Raw genomic sequence first — 23,315 nt, forward strand, 5'->3', positions numbered from 1 at the left:
TTGTAGACTAATTATAGAAGATGCTGCCATCTTTAGATATCATGTTTTTAGCTATAAACCCTGTCATATTCCAATCTTTTTTTCTCAGGTAAAAGGTGTTAATACCTTTTACTCAGTGAATGTACTACACTCAAATAATTTTTACTATTTTACATTTGTCAGGGTTTTCAAAATGCACTATGTAGCCATTAATTTTGACTTAACTAGATTCAAAATAATTTTTTATTTCTCTGTCAAATCTCTCAGTATAAAATAAAACACTCAGAGTATTTCTTTAAAATAGAAGATGATTTACATTTAAGTAGAAGGAAATTATTCAATAATATCAGTAAAGCTACACATTCCTTGAATTATTTATATACCTCTACACTACATCATTTTAAAAATATTTTATGGATTTATTTATTTCAAGAGAGAGAGATGACAATAGAGGTTCAGGGAGAAGTAGACTCCCTGCTGAGCAGAGAGCTGAATGCAGGACTTGATCCCAGGACCCTGAAATCCTGACCTGAGCCAAAGGCAGGTACTTAACCAACTGAACCACCGAAGCACCCATACACTCTAACTTTATATTAAAGTTTCAACTGTAAGACAAAAGACAAAAATAACAAATGCTTTCTTCCTGAAAAATGTTTATTTTAAACAGCATTTGATACAGGAATCCTGGGGAACATTAAGTCCAATGTACACACTTACATATTACACTAAAAGACAATGCTGCTTTTATTTTTGGATATATTTTAAATACCTAAGATCACAATGACCTAATTGATATAGGAATTATGAGCTCTATGATAAAAATTCAAATATCAGACTTACATGGTTGGTGTGCAACTGAGTCCAGTTAAGGGGTTGCTACTGATAATTCACTGTAATGGAATTTCATAGAAGAAGTAGAAGTCTGGCAATGGGTTTTCCTAAATATGGACGGAATAAAATCATTGCTTATTTAAAGGAATTGACATGGAAAATCCATACCATATATGTGTAATAATGTGACGTTGCCTAGGAATGGGAATGTTACTGATCCCAAATAATATTAAGAAAGTAGTAATATAATCTAAAAACTTCTATGATTTGAAGTGATAAACTAGAAAATTTAATGAAAGTACAGTTTCTTTAAAATATTTCCTATTATGTCTTATTGTAAAACAACACATTGATCAGACATGAAATTTCATCTAAAATTAATTTTTATCAAATCAGGAAGATAATGATACTTGCCTCAAAAGGTTGTTTTGAAGATTAATTGAGGCTACACATTATATAACACACACAGAACAGAGCTTAGCACTTAGTAGTTATACAGAGGCAATGATTATTACTGTAGTTTTGATTATTATTGTTTCTAAAATTACTATATTAGTATTTCTACAATTACTTTATTATTATTATTGTTATGGTTACTTCTTTATATATTAGAGAGAGTAGTATTCAGGAAATGAGAGTATATAACTGAATAAAGAAATACAATTCAGTGGTGTGATATTGTGTACTCACTGTCTGGTGAAATCAGTCCATGAGTCTCTCTGGGGGAAATGGAAATATAGTATGTTTGAATGACAATGTGTGGTTTGTTTCCCACCCATATACACACATACAGGTGTGTGTGAGAGAGAGAAGCATTGTTCCTTATTATGGAATCAATCAGCTGATCTGTCCACAATTTTATTCTATACTACCCATTTGACATTAAAATTAACTATTGTTTTTGTCCTTTTGACCTTTCAGGACACAAAATCATACACCAAAGAATCATTGCATGGTGATCTTACATCTATTTGTCGTTGATGCCGTGACAATTTAAGGGAGTCCTGTGAGTATTCTCTCACAGTGACATTGAATTAATCGTGCCCAACAATGAACTGCCAAAGTCCCCTGAAGCAGGTGCCACCATTCATACCGCCATTTACAAGAGCCCAAGCCAGAAATCAGAAAACAAAACAAAACAAAACAAAGAGTTATCTCAATTTTCCTTTATATCTGCACTCTTCCATATAAAAACCACCATCTCCTATCTTCTCTCCATACATAAATTCCCTTCTCAATGGGTTATTCCTCCTCATGATGCTACATTCCGTGTGTTGTCATGGTGACTCTACAGCATCTATTCTATCCTTTGTCAGTAGAATATCTACATCTGTATGGGTTCAGTACCGTCCACATATGATCACACACTTCACAGCTCTTCTTGAAGTCAGAAGACTGTGGCCAATGAAGTACATTTTAGACAATGACATTGGAAGAGTTTGGGGACTGGAAGCACACACTCTTCTCACTCCTCTGTCTTGTGAGTTTCACTTACATGTGATGATGTGTGGTCCTGAATTCTTTCTGAAAGAGTTATACAGGAAATAAAACCCAGGAATTTAGGAGCAAAAACCTGTGAGCTACCAGACAATTTATTCATCATGATAATGTGTGAAAATTAATGAAAAATAACTCACCAAATTGTTAAAAGAATAATTTGGAAAGGGAAAAGACAAGAGGTTTCCCTGTGATATGTTCTTGCTCTCCTTAACATTCCCCTTGGGTTATATGTTTTTGGGATAGCAGATCTAGGATAATTCCAGTGTGTTTTATTCAAAATGCATAACACAGGCTTTTATGACATAGAAGTACAAAAGATTATATTGTAATAATAATTCAAGTAAATGTCTGCCTCCAATACCTCCCCCTATGAATACACTTTTGTCTAGTCTAGTTTATTCTTTCTGGAACACTGTTTTGAGCATGCAGATAATCTGCTAGGTTATACTGTATGCACATTCCATTCCATTTACATTAAAAAAAAACAGTAAAATAACCAATCAAACAAGCAAAAACATAAAACCTCCCTATCTCTAGTTCTCATATCCATGGAAACTAAAGTATTTATATTTACATGACATTGTCTTTCTTGCATCTTTCTACATCCATATTTTTTTCTTACACATAAACAGTCTTTCCCATCATTTCTAAGGTCTTTGAAGTCTTCCAACATCTAGCATTTCATGTAAAAATATCCTTCTATGGAGACATCCTTGCTCTCTTCAGACCATTCTTCCTTGCTTCTCTTTCTTGTGTAGAACTGGACAGCTCTGTCAGTGCATCCTGTTTCATCTACAGCTGTACTGTCTGAGTTTATGGTTGCTCTATGCACCCTGAATGGGACCTACTGATCCTTTCCTGACTTGCCCCTAACGTATCCCAAGGGCCCTCTTCTCTCACTTAATTAAATGTTATGAATTTCACACCACCCAAGACAGAACATTGTTGATGAATTATTTCACATCTAACAACTGGGCTCACTGGCTCCCCAGAGGCTACCAGCAAGAACCTCCTCATTGGTGCCTAGCCATCGCTCACACCATTTGGGTATATGTTTCAATGTCACTTCTTCCAGAATGATTGAGAGGCATGGAGTGACTCCCCATACAGGAATTTGCTTCAAAGAAGCCAAGAATTTGCAGGTATAAGTGAGATAGATAGTTTGGGAGGACCAAAGAGAAGCAGGGAGGACACCTACCACGTTGGAGTCTTATGTCATGTAGATTCTGGAGGAGAAAATAGCCACCTTTTGATGGGTGACATGGGTTGTCATGTCCCCAGAGAACAGCTGGGGAGGGAAGTGAAGGGAACATGAGGAAATCATTTGTGTGAAGTGGGGTGGGGGCACCGAGACAGAGAGCATTCCTTAGGGTACAGTAGAAAAATACTAGTGTCACAGAAAGAAGGGAGCTCAGCTTGATTAAATTCAGAATTATTAAATATTTCAGATCGATTAAATAAAGTGAGATGAAGAATTTATTAAATAAAAAATCCTACCTTTCTGAACCCTTTCCCATTTTACCCTCTCTTCTTAGTATATTTTATTTCCATTCTTTAGGACTTGAGAGCACACTGTCTGTTAAAGGAACTGTGTATGGCCTGTATCTTTTATCAGATAGAAGTTCTAGGGAAGGAGGGGGAGAAAAAGATGGCGGAGGAGTAGGGGAACTTTTTTCAGGTAGTCCCCTGAATCAAGCTGGATATCTACCAGATCATCCTGACTACCCATGAAATCAGCCCAAGACATAGGAAGATACATCTGGATCTCCACAAATGTTTCCAGTACTGAGTATTCAGGAATGAAGCAGGGAGCTGTGAATCTGTGCAAAGCTAACAGAAGATACAAGGAAGGGGGAGGGAGCTGCCGCACTTGGGTGCCAGGAAGCAGTAGCTACCTGCACTGGGGAGCAGACCAGACTAGCAGACTGGCACCCATGAGAAAGCAGACTGAGACCCTGAGCTCGGGAGCGCCTGCGTGACCAGGCGGAAAACCGAAGCTTCAGAGTGTGCATGAACGACACTGAAACAGGGAGCTCAGGAGCACAAGTGGGGACTGGGGGTGACTGGCTGTGTTAGAAGCACAAAGGACAGAGACATGCCAGCCCTGGGAGGGAGGGCTGGGAGAGTGGCTGTGGGACCCACAATCTGGGACACTGCAGGGGGTTTTAGCAGCACAAACAGAAACAGAGTTAAAGTGCCCAGGAGAGCTCAGTGGAGAGTGGACTGCGATCTCTCTGTTCTGAGACAGAGGCTAGGATACAGCCGCTCCTGTTCTGACTCTCAGAAGTGTCACAAAAAATCACCAGGGAAAGCTACCAGAGAACAAAAACCCAGAAATACCAGATCACATTGTGCCCAACCCCATTCCCCATCACAGGGGATAGGGCAACTCTACCAAAACAGGGTTGCCTGAGTATCAGTGCAGCAGGCCCCTCCCTCAGAAGGCAGGCTGAAAAATCAAGAAGCCCACATCCTTAAGGTCCCTATAAAACAAGTGCACACTGCCTGCATCCTGGTCAATAATTTGGGCTCTGTGCATCCCCGCAAACTCTCCTCATCAGAGTGACAAGGAGGAGGAACCCCAACAATGGAAAGAAATGGAGACTGTGGCCTCTGCCACAGAACTAATGGATATGGATACAACCAAATTGTCAGAAATGGAGTTCAGAGTAACAATGGTCAAGATGATGTGTAGGCTTGAAAAAATATTAACGAAAATATTAACAAGAATATAGAATCTCTAAGGGTGGAAATGAGAGCAGATCTGGCAGAAATTAAAAATGCTATGAATCAAATGCAGTCTAAACTAGATGCTCTGACAGCCAGGGTAAATGAGGCAGAAGACGAATTAGTGAATTGGAAGATGGGATGATAGAAAAGAAGAAAAAAATGTAAATTTGGATAAAAAAAATCCAATCTCAAGAATGTAGATTATGGGAGATTACTGACTCAATGAAATGTTCCAATGTCAGAATCATCAGTATCCATGAGGGGGTAGAGAAAGAGAGAGGTCTAGAGGAGATATTTGAATAAATTGTAGCTGAGAACTTCCCCAATCTGGCAAAGGAAACAAGCATTCGTGTCAAAGAGGCAGAGAGGACCCGTCCCAAGATCAGTGAGAACAGACCTACACCACATCATATAATAGTGCAATTTGCAAATATTAGATCCAAGAATACAATCCTGAAAGTGGCCAGGGTGAAGAGAATCCTCACATACAGAGGGAGGAGCATCAGAATAATGTCAGACCTGCCTACAGAGACCTGCATGGCAGGAAGCATTGACAGGGTATTTTCAAAGCTCTATCTGAGAAGTACATGAAGCTAAAGATCCTTTAACCAGCAAGGCTGTCATTCAGAATTGATGGAGAGACAAGGACCTTCCAAGATCGGCAGAAACTGAAATAATATGTGACCACCAAGCCAGCCCTACAAGAAATATTAAGAGGCGTTCTATAAAAGTAAAAAGGCCCCAAGAGTGATACAGAACAGAAATTTACAATCTATAGAAACAAAGACTTCACAGGCAACATGACATCATTAAAATCATATCTCTCAATAATCACTTTCAATGTGAATGGCCTAAATACTCCCATAAATGACACAGGGTTGCAGATTGGATAAAAAGACATGACCCATCCATATGCCGTCTACAAGAGACTCATTTTGAAACTAAAGATACATCCAGACTGAAAGTGAAGGGATGGAGAACCATTTTCCATTCCAATGAACCTCAAAAGAAAGCTGGGGTACCAATTCTTAGACAGATTAGATTCTAAACTAAAGACTGTAGGTGGAGATACAAAAGGACACTATATTATTCTTAAAGGATGTATCCAACAAGTGGTTATGACAATCATAAATATTTATGCCCCCAACAGGGGAGCACTAGATACACAAGCCAACTCTTAACCAGAATAAAGATACATATAGATAATAATACGGTAATAGTAGGGGACCTCAAGACTCGACTATCAGCAATAGACAGATCACCTAAGAAGAAAATCAACAAAGAAACAAGAGCTTTGAATGACATTTTGGGCCAGATGGACCTCATAGATACATACAGAATACAACACCCCACGACAACAAAATACTCATTTTTTTTGAATGCACATGGAACTTTCTCCACCATAGACTGTATACTGGGTCACAAAACAGGTCTCAAATGATACCAAAAGACTGAGATTATTCCCTGCATATTCTCAGACCACAATGCTTTGAAACTGGAACTCAATCACAAGGAAAATTTTGGAAGAAACACAAACACTTGGAAACTAAGAGCCATTCTGCTTAAGAATGATTGGGTACAGCCACTCTGGAAAACAGTGTGGACGTCCCTTAAAAAGTTAAAAATTGAGTTACCCTATGACCCAGCCATTGCACTACTGGGTATTTACCCCAAAGATAGACATAGTGAAGAGAAGGGCCATATGCACCCCAATGTTCAGAGCAGCATTGTCTATATCATGGAAGGAACCGAGATGCCCTTTAACAGATAACTGGATTAAGAAGTTGTGGTCCATATATACAATGGAATATTACTCAGCCATCAGAAAGAACGAGTTCTCAACATTTGCTGCAACATGGATGGCACTGGAGGAGATAATGCTAAGTGAAATAAGTCAAGCAGAGAAAGACAATTACCATATGATTTCTCTCATCTATGGAACATAAGAACTTGGAAGATTGGTAGGGGAAGAAAGGGATAAAGAAAGGGGGCAATCAGAAGGGGGAGCGAAGGTCAGTCATAAAATAAAAATTCAACACAAATGTGTTAATAAATAAATAAATAAATAAATAAATAAATAAATACAAATAATTTAAATTGGCAAAGAAGAAGTCAAGCTCTCTCTCTTCACAGAAGACATGATATTTCTTGTGGAAAACCTGAAAGATTACACCCAAAAATTTCTAGAACTCATACAGCAAGTAACATGGCAAGATACAAAATCAGTGCAAATAAATCACTTGTATTTCTATACACTCAATGAGAGAGAAGAAATAGAAATTAAGGAATCAATCCTATTTACAATTGCACCCAAAACTATGAAATACATAGGAATAAACCTAACCGAAGAGGTAAAGGATCTGTATACTAAAAACTACAGAACAATTATGAAAGAAATTGAGGAAGATGCAGAGATGGAAAAACATTCTATGCTTATAGATTGGAAGAATAAACATTGTGAAAATTTCTATGCTGTCCAGAGCAATCTATACATTCAATAGAATCCCTATCAAAATTCCATTGACTTTTTTTTTTTACAGAAGTGTAACAAACAATCTTTAAATATGTATGGAACCAAGAAGGACCATGAATAGCCAGAAGAATGTTGAAAAAGAAAACCAAAGCTGGTGGCATCACAATGCCTGATTTCAAACTTTATTAAAACAATGCTGTGATCAAGACATCATGGTACTGGCACTAAAACATACAGATAGATCAATGGAAGAGAATAAAGAACCCAGAAATAGACCCTCAACTCTGTGGCCAACTAATCTTTGACAAAGTGGGGAAGAATATCCAATGAAAAAAAATCAATGTCTTCAGTATATGGTGTTGGGAAAATTGGATAGCCAAATGCAGAAAAATGAAACTGAACCATCCTCTTTCACCATACACAAAGATAAACTCAAAATGGATGAAATACCTAATCGTGATACAGGAATCCATCTAAACCCTAGAGGAGAACAGAGGCAGCAACCCCTTCAACATCAGCCAGAGCAACTTATTGCAAGACATGTCTCCAGTGGCAAGGGAAACAAAAGCAAAATTCAGCTATTGGGATTTCATTAAGATAAAAAGCTTCACCACAGCAAAGGTAAGAGTTAACAAAACTAAAAGACAACCAGTGGAATGGGAGAAGATATTAGTAAGTGACATAACAGATAAAGGGTGGAAAAGATCTATAAAGAATTTATCAAATTCAACACCCAAAAAACAAATAATCAATTCAAGAAAAGGGCAGAAGACATGAACAGACATTTCTCAGAAGAAGACATATAAATGGCCAACAGACACATGAAAAAATGCTCCACATCACTTGTCATTAGGGAAATACAAATCAAAACCACAATGGGATACACCTTACACCAATTAGAATGGTTAAAATTAACAAGACAAGAAAAAACAAATGTTGGTAAGTATGTGGAGAAAGGGGAATCCTCTTACACTGTTGGCGGGAATGCAAGTTGGTACAGCCAACTGAAAAACAGTATGGAGGTTCCACAAGAAGTTAAAAATAGAGCTACCCTACAACTCAGCAATTGCACTACTGGGTATTTACCCCAAAGATGCAGATGTAGTGAATAGATGGGGCACATGCACCCCAATGTTCATAGTATGAATGTCCACAATAGCCAAACTACAGAAGGAGTAGAGATGTCCTTCAACAGATGAATGGATAAAGAAGATGTGGTTCATATATACAGTGGAATATTACTCAGCCATCAGAAAGGTTGAATATATACCATTTACATTGTCATGGATGGAACTGGAGGGTATTATGCTATGTGAAATAAGTCAATCAGAGAAAGACAATTATCATATGATTTCACTCATATGTGAATCATAAGGAATAGTCCAGAGGATCTAAAGGGAAGGGAGGGTAAATTGAATGGGAAATCAGAGAGAAAGAGACAAATCCTGAGAAACTTTTGACTCTGATAAACAAACTCAGCATTGCTAGAAGGGAGGTGGTTGGGGGGATGGGGTAACTGGGTAATGGGCCTTAAGGAGGGAACATGATGTGATGAGCACTGGGTGCTACAGACAACTGATGATTTATTGAACACTGCATCTGAAATGAATGGTGTACTATATGTTGGCTAATTGAATTTAAGTTAAAAACGGAATTTAAAAAGAGGAAAAATGAATAATGTCTGTAGAAGCCATTTCCAAAATATTGCAGGAACTGATAAAAGTACAAAATTCCATGCTCCCTGATATTAACTTCTCTAGAATATTCCTCTTTTTCACTTATGTTAGATAGGGAATACTAACTAAATTTTAATATATATATATATTATATATATAAATTTAATATATATTAATAAATTATATATAAATATATATAAATTATGTATATAAATAAATAAATAAATATTTATATATAAATTATATATATAAATAAATTAAAATATAAATTAATAAATTTAATATATATATATATATAATCCAGTTAGTTAACATAGCATATAACATTAGTTGCCTGTATGTACTAATTTAATTATATATTATATTATATTATATTATATTTTATATAATAAATTATATAATAAATTGTATATAAAAATATATAAATATTTATATTATATATTATCCAATATATATATTATCCTATATATATATATCCAATTTATATATTATCCAATATATATCCAATATATTATATATAAATTAAATACATGATATATATAAATTAAATTAAATTAATATATATATATATATATATCTCCAGTTAGTTAACATATCATATAACATTAGTTGCCTGTATTTACTAATTTAATTATCCAAAATTATTCTTAGCTCTATGTAACATCACCACTCAAAAAAGAAAAATAGAAGTAAACCTCAGAATAAAGAAAACAAACAACAATTCTGATTATCCTATTTATGCAGGTAAGCCATTCACCCCTAGTTCCACTCCATCATCACATTCCACTTTGACTCTCTTGCTAAATGTTGGACAACTAAGGGCATACACACATTTTTATAACACGGGGAGGTTTTGTTTTGTTTTGTTGGAGGGAATTCTGATCTATTCTTAAATATCAAAAGTAATTTACTTTTGTTGCTTATAAAACACTTAAAATATTTTTCTCAATGTCAAGTGCAAATAATAAAAGTAAAATACCATCATTACTAAAAAAATAGATCTAAATTTAGATGTTGAATTATCTTGAAGGTAGTAAAAAAGTCAGCTTTAGGGCCTCTCTCTAGTAAAGGCCCTTCTAAGGTCATTATATTAACTGACCATTATATTTTTTTCTTAAGGTAAGTACCCAAGACTGTACATTCAGGATACTAAAATTGTAGTTTTGTCCCGTGATAGTCTTAAATCATTTCCACCAATGACTAACCTTAATGTAAGTGTTGATTATTTATGGGACTCAAACTTTATTTAAAATCTGAGATCTAAATTACATAATTCCTATTTTTTCCTCTGAGGACAGACATGCAATGATTTATTGCTGATGTTTTCTTAGTGGAGAAAGCCTTTTCACAACTAAGTTATTTTATAGGAAAGTAAGAGTCAATATTCTCAACTAAATATTACATGCAAAATAATTGGAGGAAATAAGGATAGAAGATATGCCCTCATTTTAATAGTAACTCACTGAAATATCTTATATTCAAAATAAGAAAAGGGTAAGTAGATCTGCATATGTTCTCTTTGATCCCTAAACTATATTATCTTGACTTTCAAGTCATCACATTTTTTTCTTCTTTTAAAAATTATATCTGAGCACGAGTTTGCCATATTGCATCCTTTAATAAAATTAAGAGGTTGAAAATTTAAATTCAACCTCATTTTGATTTTTATTAAATAATTAAATAAATACTGCTATAGAAAAAGATACTGTGAACACCATGCTATTATTTAAATTGTTCTCAGGGTGGGTGGCTCAGTCATTGAGCATCGTTTTTTTTTTATTTTATTTATTTATTTATTTGACAGAGAGGCAGTGAGAGAGGGAATACAAGCAAGGGGAGTGTGAGAGGGAGAAGCAGGCTCCCCACTGAGCAGGGAGCCTGATTTGAGCAGGGAGCCTTATGCAGGGTTTAATCCCAGGACCCTGGAATCATGACCTGAGCCAAAGGCAGACACCTAATGGCTGAGCCACCCAGGTGCCCCAGTCATTTAGCATCTGCCTTAGGCTGTGGTCAAAATTCCAGTGTCCTGAGATAGAGCCCAGCATAGGGTTCCAAGCAGGGAGCCTGCTTCTCCCTTCTTCATCTTGCCCTGCTTGTGTTTCCTCTCCTGCTCTCTCTCTGTCAAATAAATAAATTAAAAATAAATAAATAAATACATTACTCTCTGTGAGCTTGGACACAATTTACTCCTCTTGGAATTTTGGAAACCTGAGTCTTACTTCCATAACCATGCTGATGTTCTTCAGATTCTTGTATCAGAGAAAATGCACTGCTTAACTAGACATCCCCTGTGTCATATAATTCCTCAGAAATTCTTAACTATTGTGAACTCAAAAATAATCAAATTTTTATCAGTTGGTTATTAATTATGTGGAGACCAAATTGATATGCATATTTTAAAAGTAAAGAACAGTCAACTAATACTTTTTGAAACCCTATCAGGTAAATATGCTGATTTATTTTCATTTTAACAAAAATATTTGAGCTTTTCCCTGGGACTCAATTTTATTTTCTTTTGGCACACTGACATCAGCTCTACAAAAAGCATCAACTGCAATGTATACAATGTGCTTAATTGTGGATTAGAGACCAAGTTTTCCCAAAAGGGCTGTTGGAAACAAAATATGAGTCTCCACCATGATTAGGTAGTCAGCCTATTTGCCTGGAAAGGTTAAAAATCTTACATAAGGAGATGATAATGAATATGTATCTTTAAATTATATTTTCAACTGAATTTATCATGCTAAATGATTGAAGACTTATTTTCAAAGGCAAAAACATCACCAATAAACTTAAACATTGATAGTACATTAACATTTCCTAAAATGTGTCTCAAATAGGAGACCTAAACGTTTTTGCATTTCTCTCAGAATCTTTTTTTTGTATTATGTAGATATGCCACATTCAATAGCTTGATTATTTAGAATATATGTGGTGATATCAAGAAATACTATAAGTTTATCAAAGTTTTTATTAAAGAAGAAATTGCTGCAACACTGTAATTACTACCCTCATGTAGATGGTTAGGAATTCTTTCTATATGTACTATTGCAGATATATCTTTCATTCTTTTTACAATGTTTTATTTTAAGAATAAAACTCTAGAAGAATGAGATACAGCTGTGTATAAAGAGCTATATGCCTCAAAGGAAATGGCATTTAGATTATTTTTTTTATAAAATTAAAGACAATTGATATGTCCTATCATTAAGAAGAAAACATACTATTTTAGGTTAATATATTTTTCTTTGGTTTCATAGGCATGGCTTGGTGAAAGAAGTCTTCACAGTAACAATCCTATACAAAATGGCTGTTTATTCTTCTGAGTCCTCTGAAGTAAGCCAAAAGAAATTACAGTGCCTTGATGAGTTTAATTCAACTTACATTTAAAGAAGAAAACATGCATTTAGTCTCAGACATCTATTTAAGGAAATGCATTTCATTTTGATGATTATGTAGAGTTAATTTTCTTATGCTTCTAACATGTGCATTATCTTAATTGGGACTATTCTGAGATGTCTATGCAATTAACATATTTCTTAAATGATCTGTAGAAATAACAGAGAGGTAAGTTTTCGAGATTTGTTTGTTCATATTAAATTTGAATCACCACAGATTTACAAGGACAAAGGGGGTGAAGGGCATCTTGTCACAGTGAGATAGGACCTGAGTTTGATAGCAGTGTGTATCACATACTTAAGAGAGCATGACCCTAGAATATCCTTGTATTCTTGATTGGGCTAGGGAACAGGTGTGTTCTTTCTTATTTAAATCTTATCATTTTGCATTATGCTTATCACTAATTTATATTCAACAATATTTTTGAAATAATAAAATTGTGTAAAGTAGGCAAAGGATTTCAGAAAATAAAAATAAATGGTGAGACTTTTATGTAGTTCTATTACAATGAAGTATTATGAGAGTTGTATGGTTTCAAACAAGTCCAGGATTTTATTAATAATTTCATTTTGATATTTATGTTTTTACTGCCTAATAACATGAAAGAGATAACATAGTCTCTATATGGCTGGCTTCCATTCCTACTCATTTCTTTAGTTTCTATCTGCTGGTATAATTTATTTGAAACTTTTGCCTTAAATAAATGGACATTAAATATTTTAATAAAGTAGAATTTAAAATTCAGGGAACGTTGGAGAATAACAACTTGGAAATACATGTCAGCTGTGATAAAAATCAGAAGTTTTATTATGATGAGAATAACTACAAATATAATTGCATATTTGATAAAGTTGTTTAGGTATGAATTTTTGACTTTCTGTTTAGGGATCTCATATTTAACTTGTTCTCAAATCTACCATGATAAATCTAAATTTTAATATTGATACTTCTCTCTTGCCAAAGGTTCTGGTTTGGATTAAACATACATTAGGATAGTGTTATTCTTAATTACTTTGCTCATATTGACTTCCCAAGCCATTGCTTAATCTACCAGAGCTACATTGTAATTATAGTTACTTAGGAATGGTAATTGTAATTTTTAAAATCATATAAGTGAACATAATATCATAAAAAACAGTCAGTCCTCAATACATTTATCTGAAACTAATAATGTACTATATGTTGGCTAATTGAATTTAAATTAAAAAATATATAATGAATTGAACCACTCATCAGGAATTTTAACTATATGTAGAAAATGCTTCTGGATGTTGGAGGAGGATTCTGGACATAAATGGATTTTCTTCTGGGGAAAGAAGATGCATGATGTCTTTTAGTGGTTTCTATTCTCTGGATTCATTTTAGCACATTTTCCTCACCATTCAGGTGAAATATTTTTGTATTTATAAAACATGACAGGTTGAATAGCTTTAAATTAACTTCTTGAAGTTTATGGAAAAGTTTTTATAGCATTTAATGTTTTTAATACTTAGCATAATATTTTCTTTTGGAATCAGAGGAGGCAAAGAACCTGACTAGATAACCTTGTATATGCTTTAAAAGTCCTAAGAATTCTATATTTATTGAAATGTTTGTATTTATAATATGTTATAGCTGCTATAGACTAAAGTTGAGTGATTTAACATTATGGAGATGTTTTTACAACATTCAATGGTTCAAATCCTTACAGCAGTATTATCTTTGGAATCAGAGATGGGAGGAACCCTGAATAAAGAACATTGTGTATGTTTAACACAAAGCCTCTGAATTCTGTACTTATCCAAAAGATAAAAAAGGGTGAAACATATACATTTTTTAAACTACACATAAATTAAATTACTATTAATACTGTCATAAGTTCATTGGGGGATTTATTAGGATTAATAGCCTGACGACTAAAAAAAAAAAAAAAAGAGAGAGAGAACTCAGGGAAATTAATTGAGAAACTGTAGTTTCTCTAAAAGGTGTCTTGTGTGTAAAGATTTTGACTGAGCTCTGATCATACAGGACTTACTCTCTGGAAGCTACTGTAATAAGATAATTTTGTTTTCCCTCATTTAAAGAAGAAAATAAAGGACGGTAAGCTCTGTATAATTCACTTGGCTGGGGAAATGGTATGGAGGCATATAATAATAACCATTTTCTTTTCTCTTAAAGGACAGCCAGTGTCTTTCATGGAATCTAGGGATATGATCTGCTCTGATGTTTTAATTTAAACTATGAAGACAGAAAATCAAAGTGAAGAAACAGACTTTATACTTTCTGGTATTTTCCAATATGGCCAAATGAACACTTTCCTCTTTGTTGCCATTGTAATCCTCTTTTCAGTGGCTCTGATGGGGAATATCATACTGATCCTTGTCATTCAGTTGGACACCAGACTGCACACTCCAATGTACTTTCTACTCAGTCAGCTCTCCTTTATTGACATGATGTACATCTCCACCACAGTGCCCAAGATGACCACTAACTTCCTGGCAAAGAGTAAGAACATTACATTTACAGGCTGTGAGATTCAAGCATTTGTATTCTTGGCCCTTGCTGGGACTGAAGCCCTTCTCCTTGGTTTCATGTCCTATGATCGATACGTAGCCATCTGTCACCCTTTGCACTATCCTGTACTCATGAACAAGAAGATCTGTTGGTTTATGGTCACATGTGCATGGGCCAGTAGTTCTACTAATGCTTTAATACATACGCTGTATGTATTTCAACTTCCATTTTGTAGGTCTCGGGTTGTTAACCACTTTTTCTGTGAAGTTCCATCTCTACTACCACTGGTGTGTCAGGATACTTCCCAGTATGAGCATACAATCCTCCTCAGTGGGCTTATTATTCTGCTGTTGCCATTCATGGCCATTCTAGCTTCCTATGCCCATGTGCTTACTGTGGTGTTCCAGATGAGCTCAGGTAAAGGACAGAAAAAAGCTGTCTCCACTTGTTCCTCTCACCTGATTGTGGCAAGCCTATTTTATGCGACTGGTCTCTCCACCTATACAAGGCCACACTACTTGCACTCTCCAGAACAGGATAAGGCAGTGGCAGTGTTTTACACCATCATCACACCTCTTCTCAATCCATTTATCTACAGCCTGAGGAATAAAGAGGTTACTGGTGCCATGAAAAGACTGTTGGTATAATAGATAGGAAATGCCACTTTGGGAACCCTTATTGATTGATATTGAACAGCATGGATCACTTTGCCTAGAATACTGTTTTGGACTATGCAAACTCTAAGGAATATCTATGGAATAAATGGATAAATATCTTGATTCCTGCTAGCTCTAGCATGGCTTAATCATATTTATTGAACCTACATGGTTTTCCAAACTGCAATCTGGAAAAAAAAATGTTGTTATTGTCAATTATTTGGCTTCTAGAAATACTTTTCAACTCTCAGCTCAATGTTTGCATGTCAAAACATATATTTTGTAATGTTCTCCTTAAGATCTGAATGTAATGAGGAGGGCATATGTTCTATTCAAGTACATAATATTTAAAGTATGCTATAAAAATTGTAATATATTTCAGTATAAATAGTTCACTCATTCCTGCATTCACTCAACAATTGATTTGAGGTTTTAACTATGTGTGCCCAGTTCCTGTACTGGTGAAATGGCAGTAAACAAAGAAAAGAACTGACAGAATTCTCTGATCTCATTAAGTTTACATTCCAGTACAGGGAGACATAAAATTTAAAATATAAAATAAAATAAAATAGACGTGAAAAATCTGGAGTATTTCAACCAGTAGTAATTACTGGGGGAAAAAAAGGTAACAATTGGCATAGGGAAAGTCACAGAGTTTTGCAGTTTTATATAAAATAGTCCAATGTGTGGGCAATCATAGGAATGATATTTGGTCAAAAGTTGAAATGAAATGAGTTAGTAATTCATAAGGATATCTCATTAGGAATGGTCTAGGCATAGGAAGAAGCCAATGAAAATGTCTTGAATGTAAACAAGCATGGCAAGTAAATGAAAATCAAGGTGCAAAATCAAAGCCAATGAAAATCAAGACATTAATTGTAGGAAATGAGTAAAGATAATGGAGACTGGATTTGAAATGTTACTTTGACCACTAAAAGGATTTGGGTTTTAATCCAAGAAAATTGTCAAGCATTGCTGTGCTTCTCAAGACAAATGAAATTCATAATTAGGTGTCCATTAAGTTGTAACAGTTGTTACAAGATACTGCCTTGGATACCAGTGGTAATGGTAGAATAGCAAGAACTGACCAGGCTCTGGAGATTAGTGGAAAACAGACATTTGAGGCTGATGGCAAGATATGATGTGAAATGTGACATAATTTTAAAAAGCAGAGCATTGGGCGGGGGCACTTGCCTGGCTCAGTCAGTAGAGCATTAGACCCCTCAGCTCAGGGTTGTGAATTCTAACCCCACATTGTGTGTAAAGATTACTTAAAGATAAAATCTTTTTAAACAATGAAAAGCAGAGAATTGGGCTAAGATCTTGGAATAAACAACTGGAAGTAAGAAATCATCATTATTACTGTTGAGGAAAACCATAGGAGCAACATTTCCATCACCCACTTCCTTAGTGATCCTTTACTATCAGTACCTCAACTGTACAGTGGTCATTATTCTAACTCCCATCAACATTAAATGCAAAAATTATTAATATAAGCAAACAATAACTTCCCTGGTGCTTCCCGCTTCTTTTTCTCAATGTTAACAAAAGCAATATACCACAATAATACAAGCAATAATGTGTGTGTGTGTGTGTGTGTGTGTGTGTGTTTGCTTCTTCCTGATTTTAAAGTATAATTTTTTTATTATTATATGTTATTTAACATATGGTACAGCATTAGTTTTTGATGTAGTGTTCCATGATTCATTGTTTGTGTATAACACCCAGTGTTCCATGCAATACAAGACTTCCCTAATAACCATCACTGGGTAAGGCCATCCCCCCAACCCCTCCCCTCTAAAACCCTCAGTTTGTTTCCCAGAGTCCATAGTCTCGTGGTTCATCCCCCCTTTGGTTCATCCCCCCTTCTGTTTACCCCCCCTTCATTATTCCCTTCCCTCTCCTACCAATCTCCCTGCTATTCCTTATGTTCCTCAGATGAGTGAAACCATATGACAATTGTCTTTCTCTGCTTGACTTATTTCACTTAGCATAATCTCCTCCAGTGCCGTCCATGTTGCAGCAAATGTTGGGTAATAGTTCTTTCTGATGGCTGAGTAATATTCCATTGTATATATGGACCACATCTCTTCATCTGTTTAAGGGCATCTTGGCTCCTTCCACAGTTTAGCTATTGTTGACAATGCTGCTATGAACATTGGGGTGCATATGGCCCTTCTCTTCATTACATCTGTATCTTTGGGGTAAATACCCAGTAGTGCAATTGCTGGATCATAGGGTAACTCTATTTTTAACTTGTTAAGGGACCTCCACACTGTTTTCCAGGGTGGCTGTACCAACTTGCATTCCCACCAACAGTGGAAGAGGGATCCCCTTTACCCACATCCTCTCCAACACTTGTTTCTTGCCTTGTCCATTTTTGCCATTCTAACTGGCATAAGGTGGTATCTCAATGTGGTTTTGATTTGAATTTCCCTGATGGCTAATGATGTTAACCATTTTTTGCTGTGTCTGTTAGTCATTTGTATGACTTCTTTGGAAAAGTGTCTGTTCATATCTTCTGTCCATTTTTTGATTTAATTATTTGTTTCTTGTGTATTGAGTTTGAGAAGTTCTTTATAGATCTTGAATACCAGCCTTTTATCTGTATTTTTTTGTTTTTGTTTTTTAAATAGCTGAGTTGAAATCCATTGTACAAATATATAACTATTGCATTCATGGGATCATTTGATATTTTCAGCTATTATGAATAAAAATTTTTATAACCCTCCCTACACAAAATTTTTCTTGTGGAAACACGCACTCAATTATATTAGTATCTTCCTAGAAATAAAATTGTTTGGTCATTGGTAAGGTATATGCTTAGCTTTAATAAAATATAAACTGTAGTATTAATGTCAAATATTCATATCAAATATTAAAACTTTTTGGTTCTTAAGGGTTGGAGGAAGTAATGCAATGGTTTGATGCTAATTTTAAAATATATATATATATATTTTTGTGAAATATTTTAGAGACACTTTGATATCAACTGTGTGTCTGTTGTTAATAAATTTTATAGGAATTTTAATTTTGTTAGGACTGCTCATTCTTGGTACAAGATAAGTTATGTTAGTTGATCCATAAATATTTTTTTTCTTAATATAGCTTATTGGTTTACAATATAATGTTCATCTGTAATCCCACCTCCAATTCAACAATTAAAACTGTTAAATAATTTAGAAATCATTAAATCTCTTCAGAGCTTCTATTCTGTCCTCGTGTTTCCTCCATTGTTCCAAATTCTATACTATCATTGTCTTGCTGTATTACAATATTACCAAATATATATTCATGGAAAATTATAGAATGCTTACCATTGTGGTTTTGAATTCTATAGAAAATGTCTTATGCTATATGTCATCTTTTTTTAGAACTTCTCTTCACTTGACACTATTTAACTATATTAATATACTTGAGTGTATCTCCAGACTATACTTATTTGTACTGTTAGATAAAATTCTCCACTAAAATTTTATCAAATATCTGCTTATATTTTGGTCGATGTAAGATATATAACTCAGTTGTGTGCCTTAAATATAGTGCATTTATGAATATTGGTGTTTACACCCCCTGTTTCCTCTAGACAATAATTTGTATCAGGCATATGTATATGACTGGATTTGCTAAATTATAGGACATGAAAAAGGACATGGGTATGGAATTATACCAGTTTGTTTCTTTTATTTTTTTATATTATGTTAGTCGCCATACAGTACATCCCTAGTTTTTGATATAAACTTCCATGATTCATTATTTGCCTATAACACCCAGTGCACCATGCAATACATTCCCTCCTTAATACCCATCACCAGGCTTTCCCATCCCCAACCCCTACCCCTCTGAAGCCCTCAGATTGTTTCCCAGAGTCAATAGTTTCTCATGGTTCATTCCCCCTTCTGTGTACCCCCCCCTTCTTCTTCCCTTTCTTCTCCTAACAATCTTCCTACTTCTTATGTTCCATAAATGAGTAAAACCATATGATAATTGTCCGTCTCTGCTTGACTTATTTCGCTTAGCATTATCTCCTCCAGTCCCGTCCATGTTGCAGCAAATGTTGGGAAATTGATCTTTTTGATTGCTGAGTAATATTCCATTGTATATATGGACCACACCTTCTTAATCCAGTCATCTGTTGAAGGGCATCTCAGCTCCTTCCACAGTTTAGCTACTGTGGTCAATGCTTGCTATGAACATTGGGATGCATGTGGCCCTTTTCTTCAGTACACTGTATCTTTGGGGTAAATACCCAGTAGTGCAATTGCTGGATCATAGCCTAGCTCAATTTTTAACTTTTTAAGGGGACTCCACACTGTTTTCCAGAGTGGCCGTACCAACTTGCATTCCCACCAACAATGTAAGAGGGATCCCCTTTCTCCACATCCTCTCCAACAATTGTTTCCTGCCTTGTCAATTTTTACCATTCTAACTTGCATAAGGTGGTATCTCAGTGTGGTTTTGATTTGAATTTCCCTGATGGCTACTGATTTTGAACATTTTTTCATGTGTCTGTTAGCCATTTGTATGTCTTCCTTAGAAAAGTGTCTGTTCATACCTTCTGCTCATTTTATGATTTGTTTATTTGTTTCTTGTGTATTGAGTTTGAGAAGATCTTTGTAGGTCTTGGATACCAGTCTTTTATCTGTAGTGTCATTCGCAAATATCTTCTCCCAATCCATGGGCTGCCTCTTAGTTTTTTTGACTACTTCCTTCGCTGTTCAGAAGCTTCTTATTTTGATGAAGCCCCACAAGTTCATTTTTTCTTCTGTTTCTCTTGCCTTTGGAGATGTGTCATGAAAAAAGTTGCTGTGGCAGATGTTGAGGTTGCTGCCTGTGTTCTTCTCTAGGATTTTGATGGATTCCTGTCTCACATCGAGGTCTTTCATCCATTTGGAGTTTATCTTTGTGTATGGTGTGAAAGAGTGGTCAGGTTTCATTCTTTTGCATGTAGCTGTCCAATTTCCCCAGCACCATTTATTGAAGAGACTGTCTTTTCTTTCACTGGATTTTTCCCCCTATTTTATCAAAGATTAGTTGCCCAAAGAGCCAAGGGTCCATTTCTATGTTCTCTATTCTGTTCCATTGGTCTATGTTTCTGTTTTTGTGCGAGTACCATCTTGTCTTTGAGATCACAGCTTTGTAGTATAGCTTGAAATCAGGCAACGTGATGCCCCCAACTTGGTTTTTCCTTTTCAACAATTCCTCATGAATTGGGGCCTTTTCACGTTCCACACAAATTTAAGGGCTGTTTATTCCAATTCTTTCAAAAATGTTATTGGTATTTTGATCAGGATGGCATTGAAAGCGTAGATTGCTCTTGGTAGCATAGACATTTTAATTATGCTAATTCTTCTGATCCATGAGCATGGAATATTTTTCCATCTTTTTGTGTCGTCTTCTATGTCTTTCAAGAGTGATTTGTAGTTTCTAGAATATAGGTCTTGTATGTCTCTGGTTAAGTTAATTAGGAGATACTGTATGATCTTTGATGCTATTGTAAATGGAATGGATTCCCTAATTTCTCTTTCTTCAGTCTCACTGTTCGTGTATAAAAATGCAACTAATTTCTGAGCATTGATTTTGTATCCCGCCACATTACTGAATTCCTCTATAACTTCTAGTAGTTTGGGGGTGGATTCTTCTGGGTTTTCCATATAGAGTATCATGTCATCTGCGAAGAGAGACAGTTTGACTTCTTCTTTGCCAATTTGCATACCTTTTATCTCTTTTTGTTGTCTGATTGCTGTTGCAAGGACTTCTAGTACTATGTTGAATAATAATGGCAAAAGCGGACAACCTTGTCGTGTTCCTGATCTTAAGGGAAAGGCTTTCAGGTTTTCCCAATTAAGAATGATATTCGCTGTAGGCATTTCATAGATGGTTTTTATGAAATTGAGGAATGTGCCCTCTATCCTCATACTCTCAAGTGTTTTAATCAGGAAAGGATGCTGTCTTTTGTCAAATCCTTTTTCTGCATCTATTGAGAGGGTCATATGGTTCTTGACTCTTTTCTTGTTGATATGATGTATCACACTGATAGATTTGCAAATGTTGGACCACCCTTGTATCCCAGGGATGAATCACACTTGGTCATGATGGATAACCCTTTTGATGTACTGTTGGATCTTATTAGGTAGAATCTTGTTGAGAATTGTGGCATCCATATTCATCAGGGATATTGGTCAGTAATTCTCTTTTTTGATGGGGTCTTTGCCTGGTTTGGGGATCAAGGTAATACTGACCTCATAGAATGAGTTTGGTAGTTTCCTTCTGTTTCTATTTTTTGAAACAGCTTCAGGAGATTAGGTATTATTTCATCTTTGAATGTTCTGTAGAATTCCCCGGGGAATCCATCAGGCCCTGGAGTCTGTTTTTTGGGAGGTTTTTGATTACTGCTTCAGCTCTGCATAAGTAATCAGTCTGTTTAAAAAATTAATTTCTTCCTCTTTCAGTCTTGGTAGTTTATAGGTTTCCAGGAAGGCATCCATTTCTTCCAGGTTGTTTAATTTATTGGCATAAAGCTGTTGATAAAAGTTTCTAATGATCCTTCCTATTTCATTGGTGTTGGTTGTGACCTCTCCCTTTTCATTCATAATTTTATTAATTTGGGTCCTTTCTCTATTCTTTTGAATAAGTCTTGCCAGTGGCTTATCGGTCTTATTTATTCTTTCAAGGAACAAGCTTCTAGTTCTGTTGATCTGCTCTACTGTGCTCCTGGTTTCTAATTAATCTATCTCTGCTCTAATCTTGATCAACTGCTTTCTTGCATGTGGATTTAGGCCTATTCTTCTGTTCCTGTTCCAGCTTCTTGAGGTGAGAATATAAAAACTGCATTTTATATTTTTCTATTCTTTTGAGTGAGGCTTGGATGTCTATGTATTTTCCCCTTAGGACTGCCTTTGCAGTGTCCCATAGGTTTTGGACTATTGTGTTTTCATTCTAGTTGGTATCCATTAATTGTTTAAATTGATTTTTGATTTTTTGGTTTAACTAATCATCTTGAGCAGGATGGTTCTTAGTTTCCAAGTGTTTGAATTTCTTCCAAATTTTTCCTTGTGATTGAGTTCCAATTTCAAAGCATTGTGGTCTGAGAAAATGCAGGGAATAATTTCAATCTTTTGCTATCAGTGAGACCTGTTTTGTGACCCAGCATATGGTCTATTCTGGAGAATGTTCCATGTACGTTCAAATAGAATGAGTTTTCTTTTTTTCAGGGGTATAGTGTTCTAAATATAACTATGAGGGACATCTGGTCTAGTATGGCATTCAAAGCTCTTGTTTCTTTGTTGATTTTCTGCTTAGGTGATCTGTCTATTGCTGATAGTGGAGTGTTGAAGTCCCCTACTATTAACGTACTTTTATCTAAATGTCTCTTTATTCTGATTAAGAGTTGGCTTGTGTATCTTGCTGCTCCCCTGTTGGGGGCATAGATATTTATAATTGTCATATCCACTTGTTGGATACATCCTTTAAGAATAATACAGTGTCCTTCTCTATGTCTAACTACAGTCTTTAGTTTAAAATCCAATCTCTCTGATATGGGAATTGCTACCCCAGCTTTCTTTTGAGGTCCATTGG

The 23,315-nt window shown here is 35.3% G+C and overlaps 1 protein-coding gene across 1 annotated transcript; it reads left to right on the forward strand.

The window, feature by feature from the left end:
• Window positions 1-14,762: 14,762 nt before the first annotated feature.
• Window positions 14,763-15,728, forward strand: LOC123791157 (olfactory receptor 2AK2-like). The gene has a single exon (XM_087862471.1). The coding sequence runs from the start codon at window positions 14,808-14,810 to the stop codon at window positions 15,726-15,728; it is 921 nt and encodes a 306-aa protein (XP_087718597.1). The 5' UTR covers window positions 14,763-14,807.
• The last annotated feature ends 7,587 nt before the right edge of the window (window positions 15,729-23,315 follow it).

The sequence above is a fragment of the Ursus americanus genome, chromosome 5 (genome assembly GCF_024610735.1).
Source record: "Ursus americanus isolate L20-20 chromosome 5, mUrsAme1.1.p, whole genome shotgun sequence".
Classification (NCBI taxonomy): Eukaryota; Metazoa; Chordata; class Mammalia; order Carnivora; family Ursidae; genus Ursus; species Ursus americanus.